Source organism: Gadus chalcogrammus, chromosome 15 (genome assembly GCF_026213295.1).
Source record: "Gadus chalcogrammus isolate NIFS_2021 chromosome 15, NIFS_Gcha_1.0, whole genome shotgun sequence".
NCBI classification, from domain to species: Eukaryota; Metazoa; Chordata; class Actinopteri; order Gadiformes; family Gadidae; genus Gadus; species Gadus chalcogrammus.
Window position 1 is genome coordinate 3,014,533 of NC_079426.1, and position 23,183 is coordinate 3,037,715.

The window sequence follows — 23,183 nt, forward strand, 5'->3', positions numbered from 1 at the left end:
GTATGGATATACTACTGTGTGGTGGCAACGCATAATTTGCTCTAAATAGAGGGTACCCATTAAAAATGATGTGTTTTTCAGCCTCTTCTTTGATTATGGTGGCAGGCTAAGCCAAGCTAATTGAGTTACAGCAATGTTAGCAGGTGGTGACCTACATTACACAAGACTTCAAACACACATTTTGCATTGTCTTATTCCTACATTTTTCCTTTACCTTTTTCTGAATCACGTTCCTTTAAGATGCTGCGTCTGGGCCTTAACAATAGAGTCATTTTCCCTTTGTCAACCCCCCCCCCCCCCCCCCCCCCCCGCCCTGCCCCCACCTCCCCCGGAATTAACAGACTCAAGTTTTAAGTTGGGAGGCGCTGTCACTCTTAGTGCGGGGCTGCAGTTGCTCATGGAATATTTACATAGCCCTGGCAGCAGGGTCTGTAGAGTGAGAGTCTAAGGGCTGTTGTGGTTGGAACCGCATTCAGTGCAGGCAAATGAAAAGCCCAGAGGAATCCTTCAGTTCAGGAGCATTGTCTTTCATTTTCCCTATATACAGGTATTTCTAAAAATATATAAATATATATGTATATATGTATGTATGTATGTATGTATGTATGCATATATTGATATATAAAGAAAAAGGAGCAATGCCGGGAAGAAATACCTTGATTTAAAATTCATTTATAAACCCAGGCATGGAACAGGTGTGAGCAGAATGTAATGCAGAGTGCTGCACTGTGAACACATCCAAAGCTCACTTTAAGTCATCATCAGAAAGGCCTGTAGGCTTTCTGTAGGGACATCGGCCAGGCGCTGCGGTTGTCAGACTGCGGCAGATATCATTGGATAGGCTCTCCCCTTTGACCTTTTATGCCCTTTAGGCAGCCCCCTTTGGCGGCAAAACCACACCACGGTTGCCTTGTCAAACAGACGTGGAGATCCAATGTTTGGATTGCTGGACTACGGTATGATTCCTCACGTTTATTGTAAACTGGTGTTTTTTGAAACACGGTTAACATTCCCCACTCCGGATAACACACACAGCAATCTTCAAACACGAGTCGGTAGAAGCGTGGTAAAGTGTGAACCCCATTGAAATCATAGAATACTCCAGAGCTTACAAAGACCCTTTTTTGTTGGTGAGAATGGCCAACGAGGCCCGCATGAGGGGGTCTTGTTTGGGAACAGTAAAATACGCCATTACATGGTTTGTATTGCAGGGAGGGTTTTGGAGTGTTTAACTAGCACTGTTAAATTCACTGTGGAGCGGCATACAATGATTTTAGAGGCACTAAGGCTGATAGAGTCTATAAGCGAACAGAACCACGGCAAGGCCAAGCACTCTGAATCACAAACAAAACGACGACCGCAACTGAGGCCTATGGCTTCATGCATCCAACGCTGTTTTGTGACTTCTCTCATTTTTTTTTTTTGATGAAAGCCATGTGCATATTTGTTATGCAAAGTGTTATTCTAACATAATATCCCTAATGGAATGCGTCCTGTTTTAAATTGGTGTCGCTGAGCGGTGCGATGATTTACTCGACGTAATGTCCTCTTGCACGTTGCGGTCACCGGAGAATTATGTAATTGGAGGTGCTCTCTATGTATAAATATCAACTGTTGGAGCGAATAACATAGACAACCTGTCACATGTGAATGATGTGGGCCAACCACTTGACAGGGCAGGCCTACCCTGTTCCAAACCTCAATATCAATTAGTGCATGATAATTCCGTGCTCTCATCTCCCCCTCTTTGATTTACAGTAATCCAGGTGCATCTCGGGTGGAAGTTAAGCTGGATCGCATTAAAGTGATGCATATTAATGCCCATTTCATACTCAAAAGAGTCATTTTAGTCTTTTTCAAGGTCATCGCTCCGTTCAGTAAGAGCTTGTTATCTCCCCAGTGGTATAAATAGCAAAGGTTTCTTGAAAGTAGATTACTTATTTTAAAGGAGTTGGGGCAAGGGTTAAAATACATAAGAAGCAGAAACTGCTTTTTAAATGATGGGATCATGTCACCCACAATTAAGCATTTTTCGATTGCCCCTTTAAAAAAAGGAAGGGTGAGATTTACTCAAAGCCCATCTGGGTCTGTTGCTATACAGGCTCTAACATTTTAAACACCTTTTCAACCATATGCTGAGGTCGTAAAAAACATTGAATCGTCGGGGTGAAGGACATACGTACATACATTATATAGATCCACTTTGTGAAGTACACCAAGAAGATGATGGTATAGAACCTTGTTCTTTGGGTGTACATTATTAAATCTCATTAATATGAGGTATGCTTTATGCTGCATGAGGTCATACACGTTTTTCAACAGATACATGCATGTATCACATGTTAGAATAAGTTAATTTTTACAAGATATGGTTCATGTAAAATAAACTCTGTGGGCACTGATTGACAAGCATCAAATCCATCGTAGGATAAAAGGAATTTCATGCTGGGTGCATCGTGAATTATGGCCATCCATTGATCGCATGCCCAGTAACTCTTCAAAGATCTTAAACCATGCATCTTTTAGACAGACATTGATTATCTCGCAGGGTTAACATACATTTCACTTTGTATTGACTTGAAGTGTTTACGTGCTCTGTGAGCAATACAGGAACGATGACTTACATTTAAGCTCTTCCTTGGTTACTGCAAACCTTGTTAGATAACAAATATAACTTCAAATTGCATTTGAAGAGATGCATAATAACTGCTCTGACTTATTTATTGTGAAGAGCAAGCATTCTACTAATCTCACGAATGCAGAAGGCACAAGTTGATAAACTATGATCTTGACATTGATGGTGACACGTAAAAACAAAAACCTGCATACACTGAGACCCATAACTACACTTAACTACATTCACCTATAACTAACGATTTTATTTTGCAGCCAATACTTAAAGATGAAGATAAAGTAGTGACATTAAATGTTGATGGGTTAACACCTGGGGACTAGCATTAACACCGATTGGCACTCGGGTGAAATGTTCCTGGTGATACAAAATATAATGTGGCCGACAATGTTTAAATAAGTTAGGGCTGGTGCAACACACAATCTACTTACAATACTGTTTGTGGATATAACTGTCAAAAGCAGGCCTTGCGGTTTAAAAGAGACTTGTTAAGTCCGTCATGCGGTATGCATTATTCAGTTGAATTCAAGTCCCTAGGTAATTTTCCGGTTTATTATTTAATCATGTCGCCGAGAAAATACACTTCTCAATCACATCCGGTGAAATACAGTCGGGGAAGAGAGAGTGTGTTTTGGTGATTAATAACAACAGTGTTGTAACTGCGTCAGTGTGGGTGGAGCTCTACAAAAAACTAGTCCCCAACGTCCAGGTGTGAAATATGAAAAACAACTGTCCGAACACGCTTCCAAAAACCCAGAAGGTGCAACCGCCTCAGTGTACAGGAGGTCATGTTGGAGGAGGAAAGGGGTCAAAGCAGGTCAAGTGTATTTGGTCAGACCTTCATCCCCGCTACGGTCTCAAAGGGCCTTACGGGGCCAATGTTTGTAGACACCCTCTGACCGTATTCACCCTTGAACCAAGGAAAGAAATCAATCCCTAATGCCTGGTCCGAATAGGAAAGAAATCTTGAGTTGTAACAGAAAGAGACCCCTCCTTGCTGGGATTGTTGGGAGTTGTAGTGCAATGGGTGCTGATGGCTGGGCTGACTGAGATAGCTTCCATAATACGATGGGAAACATTGCAGAATCTAGTCAAAAGCGCAAATGAAGGTTAAAAGCGAAGGCGGAAATGAGGGCCATATAACATTAGAAAGGATTTATTGCAGAATTAAGATCAGTCATTAAATTTATAAAGAACAGAGGAGCGTGAATTTCCGTTTTGCAATCAGGTCTCCCAGGGAGACATAATGGTCGATTAATAGCGAGTTGACGACGCAATCATAGGGTTAGATTAAGGTTGCCACATAACATGCAATTAGTTGAAGAGAAATCCGAAGCATTGGAGTTGTGCCCGGATCGCATTGTTGAAAAGAAATGCAATGGATCTCGAGATGAGGAAAAGTCACCAACGGAAAAAAGAAACAAAAGGAAGAAAAATAAGATTAACTCCCAGAGAAATGTCTCTCAACCCTGCTCATTTGGGGTTTCACGACAGTCGCCCAGCGGAGAAGGACTGCCCGGAGGACACAATTAGGAAGGTGAGACGAATGGTACAGACAGGCGGACGCAATGCCTGGGTGGTGAAGGAGTAGCACTGAAACTCCATCGCCATGCACACAATATACACCATATACATCACCCACTGGAGCCATGGGAATGCACCCAGGGTGCATGTGCGTTGGTGCATTCTGTCATTCATGTTTCGTATCTGTTTGTGGGTGTGTGTGTGTGTATAATAAATAATACATTTCCCATCTTTGATTAACCTGCAAAGCCTTTTTATCTATATAGTATATAGAGCGATTGTGGTACTTGCACTTGGTTCTATGAACATCCTTTCTGTACCGACAGCGATATATTGATGCACTTCTTATGACAAATGTACTTATTGTAAGTCGCTTTGGATAAAATCGTCTGCTAAATGCCCTAAATGTAAATGTATATACATATATACTTTATGTCAGGATGTCAGGAGACAGAGAGAAGACTAATAAAAAGTGCTTGATGGCAATTCTTGTCCTGAGGAGCATCTGAACACAAGGGTTATGACAGCGTTCCTATAGTTTGGTATTTGGTATTTGGCCAACCCCCCCCACCCCCCCAGGGACCCCGACCCACCAACATACCGAGGCTCGAATTCCCAAATGCCCCAAGTTGTCATTATTGCGGTGGGATGGGGCGTTGGTGGAGGTCACACCCATTGTGTGTGGAAGACACCGGGGGGTCCACCGCAGTCTAACACACGGCCGACGCCGCTGGCCGTAAGACGGACTGCCTTCTCCACAACACCGATTACCAAGATGGATTAGTAATAATGTAGCGAGGGACAGGCTAACAAAGGGATCAAAATAACATCCTTTGCAAGGACAATGTGAAATCCATATGGACTTAAAGGAGAACCAGCTTGGATGTGGGCGTAATCAACAACGAGAGACATGGTTACAGATTAAAAGCCTGATTGTCATCAAGGCGAAATGCTCCAGTTTCTCATGTCATCCCTTATCCTCGCAAGAGGCAGTGACTCACTGCCTCACTGGCATCATTAAGTATATATAGGCTACGCAGAATAAGATTAGAAAAAGGTGTGTAGGCTATCCTGAAAGACATTACACATCAAATGTGTAATCAGCGTCCTAAGCAGCCGTTGGATCGATAGATCACTAGTGATGCCTTGACATTATGCAGTGTCCCTTTCTCCCCTCATTCTCCTTCTTCCTCCTCCTCCATAGTGGTTGATTGTCCATCAATTGTCCATTTGTATTCAAAATTGATAACACTAGACAGTCAGCAACCGCAGAGCACAAATGGCTCCGAAACAACTCTCTCGGTGGCTACGTGTAATGACTTTTAATGTGTTACTGACCAAGGAAGGACAATTATTGTGAAAACAAGAATAAAGAGGAAATGCCCAAGGTATAGCTTAAGCCTAGTGGATATAGCATCTCAATGATGCAGTCATCTTAGTATCCCCATAGAAATGCACTAGGAAATCTCTCAAAGGGACGAGTTGGCATAAAGGTCAGCTTTGGAGGTTATATCGGCCCACCTGTGAAGTCCATTTTTTTTTGCAGAGGTAAGTCTGTCATCAGCAGGAACTTTGCAGAGACAACTTAACTTGCCAAGGGTCGTCCTGAAGCCAACTATAAAAAAAAGCCATGTCGCTAGTATTCACCAGCCCCTTTACAACAGCGCACACTGAAGATGGAATACATCAAAAACGTAGCAGGATATTGCCAGACATAAAACGCTCCTTGTGCCAAAGCGGCTAGAGAGAGATCCCAAACGGTTATCCTGCTGGGGGTGAGAGACCAAGGACGACGGAGCAGCACGTTTCATGGTCTTGTGCGCACACCCTAAACGCAACTACACGCAAAAACCCAACAAATCCCAGATCTCGAAAAGCCCCAACTCTGTGCTTTCATGTGGGCTTGCTTTCCCCTTCTCTCCCTCGGTGAGCGAGGGTCCACTTCTAGGCGGAGGTAAACACTTTACAATCGAATAACGAACGGGCTATAATACACGAGGAAGGGTGAGGGAGGTATGTGGCGGTGCCAGACGCAGCGAGAAAACGTACGTACGTGCTTTACCCGAGTGGCGGTGTGTGTGTGTGTGTGACGTGATATTGCAGCCTACTCCTCCTGGAGCTCTGCGAGGGGAGCAAAGCGTGTCTATTTCGCTCTGTTCTCTTACTCAGTGTTCCCAACATCTCACATCCACCCACACTACCGTTTTTTTTGGAGGGGCGACTTTTTTGGGGGTGCTGACCGTCTCGTGTGTGCGCTAGCCTAGGATCTCTGGAGAACATATGACAGAGGGAACAAACTGTGGAGTATAGTCTGTCGAATTGATTTGAGTTGGTTCCTTGCAGATCGCCTTTCTACCCCACCATCACTCAAGAATCTCGCCCTCCGTCGATAGCTGTCGTATGTTGCGCTCGCCGTTCTCTCAGCAGCAGCAGGTCAGTGTTGGATGGAGAAGGCAGAAGGGGGAATGAGCCAGACCGGAGCCTAACGCATTTTTCATCCATTGACCGTCTTGTTGCGCTGGACTTCTTTTGTTGGGAATGGGGAGTATTGATTCACTGGAGGGCTGCAGAATTTATCTATAAAGGATGTGGCCAAGTATGTTGGAAAAATAGCCATAGCTTCCGCAGTGTAAGGTAAGATGATTTTATTGTGATTATGAATATGATTATTATGATTCAGTGTATTATGAATTTGGCAGCTTTTAACTGCAATGCACAATCCTGTATCACAATCAGTATTGTGGAACCAAATGTAAGATTTGCAAAGCAAACAAGTGAAAGGGTCGTCGATAGCCGACCGTGATGCATCGGTAAAGTTTTCCTTTCTCGTGATAAACGTCTGCCCTGTGCATACAAAGAATGCTTCTGAGGCATCGGCTTAGGATGAATCCAGGTTATTTAACACTCCGTTTTACGAGCCCAGCTCGCTCGTGGAGACGGACGCCTGAAATCGCACCGATGTTTGGTACATACATATCTCCATTTTTAACGCATCTTCAAATGGAAAATGTCCTACCCGCCTAGGAAAACACGCTCTTTTGAAGTCTGCATCTCTAAAATGCCAATTTTTGTCTGAGCTAAGGATCAAGCGGGGCGATGTTGAATCATACGAATGCCTTCCCCGACCGAAATCAGATTTCCCTCAAAACTATTCGCATATGTAATCAACGTAACAATGATTCCATTGTAATATAGTGCGCCTCGTCATGATTATAGTTTAGAAGCCTAAATTGTATGATTATAGACAGTATGATTAGATGCATCTATATTCTACTTAGTGTTTCAACGCCTACACACACACACACACACACACACACACACACACACACACACACACACACACACACACACACACACACACACAAGCACGCACGCGTATACGTACATACACACACACACACACACACACACACACACACACACACACACACACACACACACACACACACACACACACACACACACACACACACACACACACACACACACACACACACACACACACACACACACAGTTGTGACACTGCTCACAGCTGCATTGCCTGTAGGATTAAAGCAATCAGGACATCGCATTGCATTCCCTCTCGTTTATTCTGTCTCTCCCCACCTAACACGCACACATACGCACACACACACACACACACACACACACACACACACACACACACACACACACACACACACACACACACACAGTCAGGAACACACACACACACACACACACACACACACACACAGTCAGGAACACACACACACACACACACACACACACACACACACACACACACACACACACACACACACACACACACACACACACACACACACACACACACACACACACACACACACACACACACACACCTGGTGTTATAGCATTGTTAGATATATCATGTTATTATTTCATGTTTCCGATGCATCCAGGTCGTGTAATGCCACACGCTGTATGCCAAAAGGCACATGCGACTGAGAAATGCACATGTTCTCATGTTAGTCTATGATCGAATAAATATTCTATCAAACACACTGATTTAAAATATCACTACGTAGACTGGCCTTTATGGTTTTGGGCTTTTAGATCTGAAAGGGCACTTTATGTGTTTTTTTCGCTTTTCAATATATTATATATTATATTTAATCGTCTTATATTGACACCTGCTTGGTTTTGATTCCAGATTGATATGCCTATCGCTCTATCAAATATAATTTGCTCAAATCGAGCTGTTTTTCTATTTCAGTATGTTTCTTTAAACAAAATTAAATTTTACTTCCCTCCACAAAGAGACGTAGGCTATATAAATATATAAATAACCTCACTAACCACAAGATGGCAATGTTTGCCCAATATATAGTAGGATAATAAATGAGTTGCGCATGCATATGTAGGCCCCAACGTTGCTAAAATGAATGCTCTTTTTCATGCTAGACAGGAGATTATTTGAAATGATTAGTGATTAATAATAACCCATAACCCTTGTGTTTGTGTTTACCGTTGAACACCTCCTAGTGTAACCATGTCCATCCATTCCTTGCAGGCCAAATGACATAGGATGAAGGCTGTTCGTAACCTGTTGATTTACATATTTTCCACCTATCTTCTGGTTATGTTTGGATTAACTGGTGCCCAAGATTATTGGTGTTCCACTCTGATCAAGGGGGTCATATATGGATCCTACTCGGTGACTGAGATGTTTCCCAAGAACTACACAAACTGTACTTGGACCCTGGAAAACCCGGACCCTACCAAATACAGCATCTACCTGAAACTGTACAAGAGGGACCTGAGCTGCTCAGAGTTCTCCCTGCTCACCTACCAGTTTGACCACTACTCCCACGAGAAGATCAACGAGCTGCTGAAAGTCAACGAGTCCATCGTGTACCTGTGCGACTCCAAGAACAGCTACGTTTTTTTGCTGTACGACAAAAACTTCGTCCAACTCCGCCGGGTCTTCCCCTACGACTACAACGGGCTGACGCCGCAGAAGTTGGAGGAGGAGAAGTCAGTGGTAGAGTTCCTGGTTGTGAACAAGGCCAGCCCCAGCCAGTTCGGGTGTCAGGTGCTCTGCACGTGGCTGGAGAACTGCCTCAAGTCGGACAAGGGCAGCGTGGAGACATGCGGGATCGAGTACTCCAAGTGCACCTGCCCCCAGCACTTGGGGGACGGGGAGTCGGAGAGCATGCTCATGCTCAACAACGTGGTATTACCCCTGAACTCCCAGACTGAGGGCTGCCTGTCGCCGCAACTGCAGGCCGGGCAGGTGTGCAATCTCAGTGCGGAGGTGAAGCGTCCACCGAAAGAAGGTGAGTATTCTCCGGGCTTTTTTTTTTTTTTTTTTCCGTGGCGCTATGCTTTTTGGCTTTTCTTAACAGTTAAAAAAAAAAAAAAAAAACGAGAAGCCAATAGGAGGGGAACGCTGCGTTATGCATCGGTGGCGTTATGTGTGGTGGTTGCACGTTGTCGGTTAACTCTGCCCGGTCGATCAGCCACCACCGCCGGCGTTGCGTCGCGCGTTTTACGCAACACTAGGCCCATGAAACAAAGAACACACAGGCCCGGTACAGAATGAGAAATGTGTCACGTTTTTTTTGGTTTGTTGGGATATAAAAGCAAACGAAACACAAAAAAAAAAGCTACCAGAGGAGTGGGTTCATGTATAAGAAAAGATTCTTTCACCAACAACTTCACAAACCAAACCACCAAAAAAAAGGGTATTTCATTGTATTCCAAGATCCATGGGAGAATAGTGAGATTTAATATGAATACTTCACTTCAAGGACAGTGGCTGTTACTGCCCCCCCAACCCCCCCCCCCCCCTCCCACTAAACCCCCACATGTATTTTTCTGTAGTCCACCTTAATGCCAAGCTTCCCACAATAAAACGTGCAATAGACTACTGTGATGCTTCTAGATATTTAAAAATATCATATTCAGTCCACATTTAAGTGTTAATACATTAGCATGAGAATTAAGTGAACACTGTGACATCCAATGAATAACCAAGGTTTAGAAAGAATTAAATACAGTAACTGTCACAATAGGTAATGTTCCAGTCTACAAAATGGCCAACACACACACAAACACACACACACACACACGCAGAGACGTTGGGTAAATGCTAATCAACTGGGGCTCCATTGTGTTTTTACATCAGCATCAGTAATTACAGACCGATGCAGGGGAGGTTAAATGGCTGACAGAGTTCAGCACCCAATCTCATGTTACAGATATGCACACATACACCCTCAATAATGCAATAACAAATGGTCATAGTCGATTACCACCATTCCTGACCCATTGTGCTATTTACTACTTAATTGGTGTATGCTGGAGGGAGCCTGACTCGCACAGCACATGCGTCCTATGTACATACTACTACCCTTAAGGCAAATGATCACTAAAAAACAAACCTTACATTGAGAGAGGGGTCTTCTAGAAGTCTTCACACGCCTACACCATCGTCGTATTGTAAATTTAAAGCTGTGACCTCAGGTTGAATTCACCTCTTTGAAATCAATGCGCTAAAGATTAACCTTATTTATAGTTGGAGTTCAGATCCATCCTAGGCCCGGTGTGTCATCACACTGCCTCGCAGCCCTTCGAAGTGCGTTTGTAATATTCAACCCTCTGGCCTTTCTTTCTTTATTAGTTATTTTGATGAAGGTTACTCTTATACTGGCTCTTGTTGGGTGCATCACCATAATTTAAACACAATGCTGAGGTCACGATGCATACATCACACGCATTTTAGTTATTAGAGCGCACTTGTGACTACGAAGGACCCACGGGACCGTCCACAACGGCTTTACCTATCATTTTTTTGCCGAATATCCTATAATCAGTAATCCCCATCTCCCTGCGACTATAAGGGTCATTCAGGGAAATTGAGTGAAGGTCAGGTGTGTTTTCTTGGGCTTGTTGTATTCCATAGGCAGTCTTCGCCCCCTCAAAACAACATGTGATATTTCTCATCATCATGTTAATAACAGCTTAAGAGAGAAGCTTATCTATTTTTTTTTTTTCTCTCTCCCCCTCGAAAGATTTGCTCCCAAGCTTCTATTTATAGTGCGGTGGACGAGGCGGTTAGAATAAATCCGTTTTCATCTGGATAACGGGGGCTGTGGTTGTGGGGGGGGGGGGGTCACTCCACCACTAGCTTTAAAAGAGCACCGTGCTTCGTATCCGGGTGGCTGAGTGGGCCTGCTTACCGAGGATTTCAACTGTAAATAAAGTCAACAAGAGCTCGGTTTGAGACAGAAAAAGCAGAGAGAGAGACAGAGAGAGAGAGAGAGAGAGAGAGAGAGAGAGAGAGAGAGAGAGAGAGAGAGAGAGAGAGAGAGAGAGAGAGAGAGAGAGAGAGAGACAGAGAGACAGAGAGAGACAGAGACAGAGACAGAGACAGAGACAGAGAGACAGAGACAGAGAGAGAGAGAGAGAGAGAGGAGACAGAGAGAGAGAGAGAGAGAGGAGACAGAGAGAGAGAGAGAGAGAGAGAGAGAGAGAGAGAGAGAGAGAGAGAGAGAGAGAGAGAGAGAGAGAGAGAGAGAGAGAGAGAGAGAGAGAGAGAGAGAGAGAGAGAGAGAGAGAGAGAGAGAGAGAGAGAGAGAGAGAGAGAGAGAGAGAGATAGAGACAGAGACAGAGAGAGAGAGAGAAAGACAGAGACAGAGACAGAGACAGAGACAGAGACACAGAGAAAGATAGAGACAGAGAGCGAGAGCGAGAGAGAGAGAGAGAGAGACACCCACCTCTCTGGGCTCCTTGGTTCCTGGGGCGAAGGATATATATATACCGTGGCCATGCTGCTGGAAAGCCCCCTCTTTTGTCTCATGTCAAGTAACGCTACACAAGGAGAGAATGCAGCTTGTATAATAGGCTTCCATCCATCCATCTTAACCTGCCCTGAAACTGGTTCGTTGATCAGGGTTCTAGGCACACATACATTGGCTTAATTGGACAACAAAACAGTTGCATTGACTCAGAGCTTTATCATCCCCCTATTGCTTTGATTTGTGGACGATACCGATCCAACTGGAAATGTATCGTGGTGGATACAGGGCCGCTGGAATAGTTTTCCCATCCCGGGTTCTCCTCCTTTTCCAGGAGGCTTGTGTAAAGGATGTCCAGAGCTCTCCTTTCCAGGCAGGAAGCCCTTGTATTTGAGACGGTGCCATTCAAATGAAACACAAATGAGTCCGGCCCTCGCCAACGAACACCATCTTGGGCCATTGTCTCGGCGGTGCGGCTCTGTGTTCGAGGCGTCGAGTGAGAAGGTCATTCCGTGTCTTTTTTCTTTTTTCTTTGCGGCAAATTCAGCTTCCTGCTTCTTCGGAGGCATGCGCTAAGGACTGTCACAGGGAGGGAGAACAGACTTGCTGAGCTTTCCTTACTGTCCCACTTTTGCTGGTCTTTCGATATGTTATTGGATGGCCATTGGAAAGGAGCCAGCGTGAATCCCTGCTATAGTGCTATAGTGTTCACATTCATACATAATTTAAGGCTTTATGTATGAATAAGAAATACCTCCATATATACAATTCGACATTAATACATGAAATTGCACTTTCATATAATATATGTTAAATAGATGTATCGGCAAAGTTTTGTGCAAAATCAGCCTCTTGTTCTTGAGAACGAAAAGGATTGAGGTTGTGCTTTCTCCCGTTATTACCACTAAACAAGATCTATCTCTTTATTCTTAAATATTTATGGGGCAAAAAATAGCTACGGTAGGTCGCTTTGAGTACGGAAAAGAGGAGAAAAATCCATAGCGAGTGGCAACATTCTCATTATAGTTTCTGTGTGCTCAAACGCTGTGTGCTGTGCCATGTGCGAAATGGCAACCGGACTTTATTGGCAACCGGGAGCGTGTGTGCGCGCGGCGTCTTAATACACCGGCACTCGCCAATGTCCCGAGCGCTGCAGCAGCTCAGCCCCTCCGCCGGCTCACATAGTAAGGCCTTTTATTCACTTTGGATCTCAGTCAAATCACTCAGTAGTCACACAGCATTATGCTCACCCTGCATTGTTCTCTACACTCGGAGGCCATTTTAGCTCCGGTGCAGTAGAAGAGAAAGCAGGGGCTCAACACTACTACGGAATCTATTTGTTTTATCTCGAGGATGAGGTGGATTAGGGATTTTTTGTTATACTAATCTCGTACACGCCCCCCCCCCCCCAGGCCCCCTTCCCCCTCTAGCCCTTGCTTCTAAAGGTTTCCAGCGGCAAGGCTGTCTTTAGTGTTACCGTTTGTGTGTATTTGTATCACTGCACTGACGACCAGTGGCCTTGTTAGCGATGTGTGTGTTAGTTAATTTTTTTAATTATACAAGTCTATATCCAGTAATGGATGTATTTGCATAAGAGGCGGAGGTCATGTCAATGAAGCAAAACACCAGGGCATTATGAACTATAACAACGCTTTACATAAAGTCCCTTCTCTGAAAGGCTTTTCTGGTAAGTTACTTTTCTGTAAAGGAAGGAATAGCTCTGTGTATATTGTGATATGTGAGGCGCAAAAGTTGAAGTTGATGTCTTCTGATGAATTCTGTGAAACAATGAGTCACTCTAAGCAACTTTCGACAGTGATGCTAATCCACAAGAGTGTGTTTCAGAGGGCTGCTAAGATCGTTCACATCATCAGCCGGGGGAAGTGAACAAAAGATTGTCAACCCTGTGCCCTCTTTTCATAAGCCGTATCTGGTGCTGCTTGTATTGCGTAGGGCCATTTAGTTTAAAAGGCTTTGTACGCACGGTCGATTGTAAATGGTTGAATCCACTTGCAACGGGGAACACAGCAGATGAAACGCACAAACATGTTGAGCTTGTTGAGCATTCCATTTAGGGTTGTCGTGACCTGATTTGTCACTTGGCACGCGTGCTGCGTCTGGGTTCCTGGTAGGCTTCCCGATGAGCATCAGGAGGCAATCCACCAGAATCCATGAAGCCATGCTAGCTACACGCATCATGCTAGCAGAGAGCTTGCCCCAGGCAGGGATTTAACGAGTTCCAATTAAGATCACAAATATTGTGTTGTTAAGTCTTTGGATCTCTCTTCTCAATCTCATTTTATTCTTCAAATTCTTTTCATTTAATTTGACTTTGTTTTAGTTTGGGTTTTTAGAAAACCACTCTCCAGTACTCTAGTTTTCCCTTATGTCTGTTGTTTAATATTTAATCAGCTGTGGCATTTTGGTTTGTGTGTAGTGCTTGTTTGTTTTGAATCTATCCGAGTTGTGTTTGGATGGGACACTTAGGAGTTAACATACATACAGACGACTGCTCAGAGTATATCATGCTCGACAGGAAGAGGGAATATTTAACTATTGGGTCATCTTGGTTTTGTTTGATGGATTTCAGTTATAATGTTATATCTGAGACAGAAATGTGGTGCACCATAAGTGTAGGCCTTATTTGACTTTGTTTATAGAGTAAACATCATAATTGTTTTGGAGGAGAAAAATCATTTGAAAGGAAAGGGGATAACCAATAAGCCAGGTGCTTGGTGCATTACAATCTGACCCAATTAGCAAAGTGTCATTTGGAAGAAGAACCGTGAGGAAGGCATTCTAATTATTATTTTGTTGTTTTTGTCGGTATGAGACACCTGGTCTCAAACAACGCACTGTAATGGCAAAGAAAAGGTCCCCAAAGCGAGTTTCAGCATTTCTAATGCTAAATATATACACCACGTCCACAATACGTTACACAGACAGCTCTTCAGTCCGACCAAGACTGGGCGTTCCATCCGCCAAATTACATTTCTGTTGCATTTGTAATTAGGTGAGAGAGCGTTGGCAGAACAATGCCAATGCATTGTCATTTAAGAGGAACTACAGGCAAAGGCATAGCTTTTACCGATAGCACTACATCCTCAATCCTCCATCCTTCATCCTCTGCATCCTACATGCCGTCCGTCTTACAGTCTGTACAGTCTGGCCTGTTTGCATCCTCTGAGACAATGCATTGAAACTACCTCCTGGCACAAATTGCAGGTCTATTATTGCACTTATAAATGTTTTATTGTACTATTTTATGCGTCGCCTTCAAATTTGTGCAAAAACTTAATTAATAATTATACAAATAAGGACAAAGATCATAATTATTCATAACAGACTATTAATATTAATTACAGCAATAAGTTGTGTCTTCCATCCTCATCAATCAACAACGTCGATGCCACGCTATCGTGTCTATTATTTTCGATTCAGCCAAAAGGGGTACCTATCAATGAGGGATAAAGATGAGATTATTTCCCCTGGTATTTTTATATTTAACGCCCTTAAAGTATACATTCTGTACTCTTTTCCTAAGACAAACGTAGGCCTAGTTCTGCATTGCTATTGGCAACCAAAATATCTGTAAATATTTTTTAAACCATGAGCTGTATTAATAAGCATCAACAAGCATAACACATGGAGCAGTTCTGAATCAATTTTACTGATATTTCTTCTATCTATTAATGACTGTTTATGAAATCATGCTTCAGTACTTCAGGCTGTTAACACTCATTTTCAAGTAAAATAAACATACCAGGGTCGTTATCCATGCTTACATATTTAAACTGAAACAAAATCATCAAGCCATAATAATGGTTAATGGATAATGGTTCATTGTTTTTGTGAAAATGATAAAAGTGGTGCAAACTAATAGTATAGGATGGGGTAGAGGAACATTTGGATGGATAAACATAGCTTGTTTCTATAGGACTGTCTACGACTGTGGCCGTAGTAAACCCTTACAGTAAACCTATTGCAAGTCAGTAGAGTATAAGTAGGTTGCCCCAATATGACCTTTCTTAGCTGTCACCAATATTCATAGTAGTTCACCAAGTAGTTAATTGGTAGTTAATAATACCAATAAACAACTTATGAATATATGTATCAGCTAAGAAAGGTCATAAGTAGTTCATTGGCGTTTAATAAGATCAATTAACAATTTATGAATATGTTTATCAGCAGGTCTTATGTAGTTCAATGGTGGTTATTAATATCCCCATGTAAACGGCAAGTCTGGTCTTTATATATTGCATCCCAGTAATATGTGTTGCCTTTGCATGCATCACAAATGTATATTTAACGTAGTAATAACCAATGCTAACCCTGAAGGATACAGACCATCCTATCTCAGTGCACAAAGGCTTGGCTAATATTGAGTGAAAACATGTGCATAGTTTAAACTAATGTTGTCCTTTCTTTTTTCAAAGGCTTGACACACGAGTGTACCGTTGCAATATTAACAGAAAGAATTTCCATTGGTAATTGCGTGCCTCCCTCTGACATCGAGTCTCTATTTTGCAATTTATGAGTTAAAGATAAGTAGACCTCCCAAAATCAAAGGACGGGGCCACTGTTGTCATGCTCTTGTTTTCCCCTGACTTAAAAAGGATCCTATATGAATGCGGACATTGCAAGTAATGAGCCTATGTAGATGAGAAAGATTGCTTCATCTTCTGATTATACAAATTAGATTTTTTTTATTGCCAGCGTATGCATTATTCAATGCCCCACATCATTTCACATTTCCTGTTGTCATCAAAGGGGGCAGACTTCCCCGTCACCCCACCCTCATTCAGGGAGGGGGGGGGGGGGGGGGGGGGGGGGGAAAGAGAGAACACCCGGGGCATAATTGCACGGAGGCCAACGCGAGTACGTTTCATGCGTGCGTGTGTGTGTGTGTAAACCGGTGGTGTTGTTGCAGACCCGGCAGTGGTGTGTCCGTTGCATAATACGGAGGTGGTGCCATTACGCATCGCGGGCAAGGCTCCTACGAAGAGCTGGGCATGTTTGTGTTCTGCAGATGAGTACGCATAAGGAGGGACAGCTTCCAACTGCCTTGACTGAAATAGTTTCGCTTCTCTTCGCAATCACGCTTTGGATCAAGACGGGGACGATGGGATTGCATTGTACGCCACGTGCTTTTTTATTCCATCATCCCTTTATGGGTATATGTTGGATACATTGCATTACGTTATGGTTGTGTGTGTGTGTACGTGTCTGTGTGTGAGTTTTCATTTCACGCACACACACACCCACACACACACCCACACACACACACGCACAAACACATAAATAGGATATACTTTTGATCGATTTCTACTTTCTTTGGTGTGGGTTTTTATTTCTCTTCCAAGCACTTCAACCTAACCTAACCTGTTTTCCCTCCACATAAAGCTATACCTGAATCAGGCTTTATAACTCTCTCACACCAGGCTTGTCTCTGCGTTTCAAAACACTTAGTTCTGGTCCGTCAGAAGGTGGCTACTGCCTTGGCAAGGGGACATTTGCATGAACATCCACCCACGAAACCTGGCAAATGAATCTGTCAATCAAAATAAATGTTTATGGAGGGAATTGGATGCAAAATCGAATTGCCCAAGGGACTGCTGGAACCGTTCACACCTATCCCCCACCGTTGGCAGGTATCTCACGGATGCAGATTCATGTGGTTTTTAAAAAGCCAAACCCTTTGGTAAGCTGAGTTTTTAGCTGGCAACTAGCGAAATAGACACTTGGAGAAGGAGCAGGTAAAGGCGAGGCGATTCTATGGATTTTCCTTATTACCGCCCTTCCTGCCTGGCCGAATGAAGAGCCATGTGTTTGCCGGTAATGGCTGTCTGGCTAGCGACTGGCAGATAGATGCCTTCCTTCAGCGTGGCGGGAGGTTCCCGCTGATGACCGAAGGCATATTAAAACCCTGCACAAGGCCATGCGGTCACCCTGTGCCGCATATCCAACACACACACATATACACATACTCATACACATTCACACACACACACACACACACACACACACACACATATACACATACTCATACACATACACACACACAGACACACACACATACGCGTACACATATACACGCACACACACACACACACATATACACATACTCATACACACACACACACACACACGCGTACACATATACACGCACACACACACACACACACACACACACACACATACGCGTACACATATACACTCACACACACACACACATATACACATACTCATACACATACACACACACAGACACACACACACTACACCGAACACACACGTACGCGTACACATATACACGCACACACATACATACACGCGCGCGCACACACACACACAAACACAAACACACAAACACACACACACACACACACTACACCGAACGGCTGATAAGGCGGCCAACATCGTTTCGCTTCAACATCTGTCAAGTACAAGTAAACAGACGCTGTATTCTGCAAGGATTGTGTCGAGCTAAGCAACAAAAGACATAATTGTCATTTGGGTTGGGGTATAAAGCTGCTGCTGCTAGCCAGATAATACTAGCAATCAAGAGATTAACTACTGGAGGGTCTTTTGTTTTGCTAGAAATCACACCTTGAATATGACTTTTTTCGACGTGCCCTTTTTTTACCTCGTCAAAAATACACACCGACATATTTCATTAAGGGGATCATAACATATAGCAAATGACTAAACTGATACGTATTCATGAAAGATTCATGCGAGGAGCAGAAGGGCGGGTCCGTATTGTCAGCGGATTGCTTAATGTCAACAGGACGTTCGGTATTATTCTGCTCCATTGACTGTAAGTGGAAGGACCCGGCGATATGGATTCATTCATTTGAGCGTTTACACATGAGCGAGCTCTATACAACATATGGTAACGGTGGCAATGAATGAAAAAAAAACGGCAACCACATTCCCACAAGAAGCTCCCACTTTTCTCTCCCCTCCTTACATGTATCGTTGCAATCGAAGCCATACATCAGTCTGACACCGGTTGCTAAGGAGTGACCTCGTTTCACCTTTGCTGTTTGTGCTTTCAAGGTAACTAGTTAGTCAGTGTTGGATAAAACAGCCACACATGGCATGATTAGCTCCAACGAGAGCTATAGTAACCATCGGAGAACACACAGCACTTCAGATAGCTCCACTTGAACAAACCCTTCTGGACTCAATGGCTGTTTTTGAATACTGCATGCACACTTGATTCCCCGGAGATAAAGAGAGATTCATGTGTTGGCTGTGTAGCTATTTAGATCGTATCTCTGGATTATATAAGCCAGATAAGCGAGGTGGCTGGTGACTCTGTTTATCAAACCGTGGCAAACTTTGAACCCTTGAGTTCTTGTGCTGCTTTTGGTCTGCTTGAGGTTCAGCCTAATGAGATCATTAAATTAACTCGACAGAATGTAAGAAAATGTTTATGCGCGTTTGCTCCGAAACGTGTGTGCAATAGCAGCCATTATTAGGCTATAAAGGACCACTTTGCCTTCATGGCGATATGGATATTGTTTCTCATGCAAATTCACTAATATGGATTATTACTGTTGCAGCTACATTTTCAACCACATTGAAGCGGAACGTTGGCCTCTATATCAAATGAAATGGCCGGGCATTGCGGTAGGACTAGTTGTATTATTGGATGTATGGGCGGTGCTACTACGGAAACCATGCCAGTTGCTTCTGCTGTGTATTTCTTGGGTGAGCCTCACATTCTCGCTGTCTATTACATAACACACTGATGGGATCCAGAAATCAAGGCTTATTCTGCAACACCCTTTGGTGCCAAATTGACAATTAATCTGTAGCTCTTTCTTTCATAACACCAGGCAACAGCGCTGGAAGTGGATGTTTTATGACCGTCTGCAACTGAAAGCAAAATCTAATTTAGATTTAAAATGATAAATGAAGTTGTTCAGAAATTGAGCAGAAATGTATGCATTTATGACGTCAAATAGAATAGATTGAGTACGGATCTTTGAATAGCATAGATTAATATGTCATTTAAGTGTGAGGATCTAATTGAGAAGATCACTATTCAAAGATTTGCTGTTTATTTATTCCTTATGTAATTATGCCATAGCCAGCATTTCATACCAAATTGAAATCGCAGAAAGTAAGGAAATCTGCCAACATCCTCTTGAAGCCCCGTCGTCTAGTTTATTTCTGTTCATCTATTCAGCTCCATTATAATCAGTGGCTTGAACAGCTGTCTGCTGTACAAAACCACAACACCAGTGACGAAAAGTTGTGTTGAGAAATCATCTTATTTATGAACTGATTTGCCTAGAGGGAGACTCTAGAATCGTTTTAACCCTATCTATTGTACAGTCCATACTTTATATGTATTTATACTCTATTGCAAAGAGATTGTGCAGACAAGAGAAAATATGTCATACCATATCTATCCATAGGTATGGTATAGCTTGAAATCAGAGACTTTCAAAATGACAAAATGACAACATGAGTGTGAAACGCACGCTTGTGAAAGCATGGGGTAGACCTCAGACAAGCTTGTCTGCCATGGAGCACAGCATATTGCGCCTGACGATTTTTTAATCAGTGGGATAACCTTAAAGACTCATACAAAGCCAAAGACAACGCGTCAAAGTGCTTCCGTCATTCGGGGACGCTCGCGCGTAAAAGGGGATATTAACCGATTGTACGTCGGGCGAGGGAGGGATGGGGGAGGGGCGGGTTATTGATCGCTCAGGGATTGATTTGCGATAACAGGAGATCCATGGCTATCGGTGTTATTTGTGTTTGGAATGGGACGCGCCCCCTTAGATTAGGCGTCACTCACAAAAGAAGAAAAAGTGTGCGGTAGTTTCGCAGGAAATTAGCCATCCAGGTATAAAGTAGATTCGAGGGGATCAACCCTGCTGAAGGCTTATCAAATATCAATATTCATAGTTCATAAAAAACGGCCACTGTGCACCAACTTGGCTAGCGTTTCATCTGCATTTAGCTTGTTCAGATGTCTCAATCCCTTGTGCAAACATTTATCATTTGCTGCTGATATTTGCTTGCTATTTACATCATCCAAACTAGTATGGAAATATAGCAAAAAATAACGCAACATCTCATGGTGAGGGTGATTTGACAGCTGTCTACACTTCAGTGAAAGTTATTACGAGGCAAGGTACTAAATATCATCATCATGCTATTTGCAGCTGCGTCTGAGTTAGCTAGCCCTCGGTACTAGATTCCTGTCAATAACAGCATAGTTGGTGGCAAAAATAACCGTATGTGTATATATCATGTTGGGATGTTTTTTAGCTGTGTCTTGTTAAACTTTTCATCATGAATTAAATACACTCGTGAGTCAGCGCAAATCAAGTCAACATTTTAATACACTCCTTGGTCTTGTACAGCCCTATGTGAAGCTATTAGGCTGATTAAAACAGATTCATAAACTGTGGAAATAATCCACACACACAGGTTCATGAGGATGGACGTCTTATAAATATATGAATTATATATAGGCCTACCAGTCACCAATAGCCCCTGTTATTATCTATTAGTCTTATTAATGCATATGGCTTCTTCTGTCAGTCATATGGAATATATATTCGATATATTAACATGTTCCTTACCCAAATAAATCATATATTTGGGTTAAGAAAATCATATATTTGAAGTATATGTATCCTTCCCAATTCATTGAAGTGTTGAACATCCATGAAGTCATAGTTATTGGCCTGTGACAATACTCACAACTATTCTCACAATGCATTTGAGTGTAAAACTTATGTTACCAATAATAAGAGTTCAGGGCAAACATGCTAATTGCAGGATTCGGCTTCAAACCTTCCAAATTGGCGAATTACACGGTTTTATTTACCGGTCCCCAATGAAATAGCACCGTTCATTTCAGCTCCAGTGCTAGTCGAGACGAAAATAGCCATCACAATGGAAAAATATAATCCCTTCAAAGGGTAGAAATTGAGCTGAACAACTCCTTAGAAAATTCCAGAAACAGAGTCTCTGCTCACTGAGTGGTCTTAATAATCCGGCAGAAGACGGCCTAACGCAGAGCAAAAGTCAAAAAGATCCAAACGGCTTTATCTTACCGGGTCAAGAGATGAGTTGGTCCCTACGAGGCCTGAGGAGATTCAGAGGTAAGTAGTCTGAGTCGGAGAAACTCAAAATAACTCAACCCTGGACATCGTTTGATTAAGAGTCAAACTCTCCACAACACACTCTAGGAACCAAAGGCCTGATTAATACGTAGATACGGTATTGATAACAGAATGCACTGCTACGCCACACACACACACACACGCACGCGCACACACACACACACACACACACACACACACACACACACACACACACACACACACACACACACACACACACACACACACACACACACACACACACACACACACACACACACACACACACACACACACACACACACACACACACACACACACACACACACACACACACACCGCTCTTGAGACCGCTTTATTCAGGTGATCAAATGGAGCCTCACAAAATCAAAAAGGATCCAATTACGGCACGAGTGAGGGTTAGAGAGTGCGAGGAAAAGGGCTCTCTGTGAGGCTGCCGCCGTATTCCCATAAGAGCGACAAAAGGCATCGCGTCCCACGCCTAGTCCTGTGTGATATCAACCTAATGATTGGATTAGGAAGGAGACCAAAGGAGTGCACCGTTAGCCGCATTGTTTGAAGCCCGGCCCTCCCCACCGTCTCCCCCCCTCTCTCCCTCCCTCCTCCCCCCACCATCTCCCTGTCTCCTCCTCATCCTCTCCTCCCTGGGCCAGGTCTCGGGAGACGTTTGCTGCAGATGAGTTGGAGGGTACAGAGGGGGGGGGGGGGGGGGGGGTCTTCAGTTCTGCGGCCCCTTCTGCTCCTCCCTGGGTTATTTTCTCTCCGAGACGTTAACCACTTCGTCCGGACCCGTGTGGCCATATCGATGTTTTTCTTCCTGTGAGTCATTGCAAGTGTGAGATGAAAAGAAGGCTGAGGATTCTTTTTTTCTTCTTAACAATAGGGTATCTACTTTGTGCCGTTATTTTTTTTTGAGGGGATGTAAAAAAATTAGTTATACTTTGCAGAATAAATACAATTAAGGGCTTAATCAAGGTTTTGGTGCAGCACTGCAATTCAAATTGAGCTCTTAAGCTTCTGGTGTACAGTTGCAAAGAAAGTCGGCTAATTGAAAATATTGGAACTGCTTATCAGATAAGGAGTCGATTCTTTTAATTAAAAC

General features: G+C 43.3%; 1 protein-coding gene across 1 annotated transcript in view; it reads left to right on the plus strand.

Annotated features, from left to right (window-relative positions):
* Positions 1-6,355: 6,355 nt before the first annotated feature.
* The window catches only part of adgrb3 (adhesion G protein-coupled receptor B3), a 104,439-nt gene continuing 87,611 nt past the window's right edge, over positions 6,356-23,183 (plus strand). The window contains exons 1-2 of the mRNA XM_056609870.1: positions 6,356-6,790; positions 8,692-9,457. Of these exons, the coding sequence (XP_056465845.1) occupies positions 8,707-9,457 (751 nt within the window). The 5' untranslated portion in view covers positions 6,356-6,790; positions 8,692-8,706. The remainder of the gene's footprint in view (positions 6,791-8,691; positions 9,458-23,183) is intronic.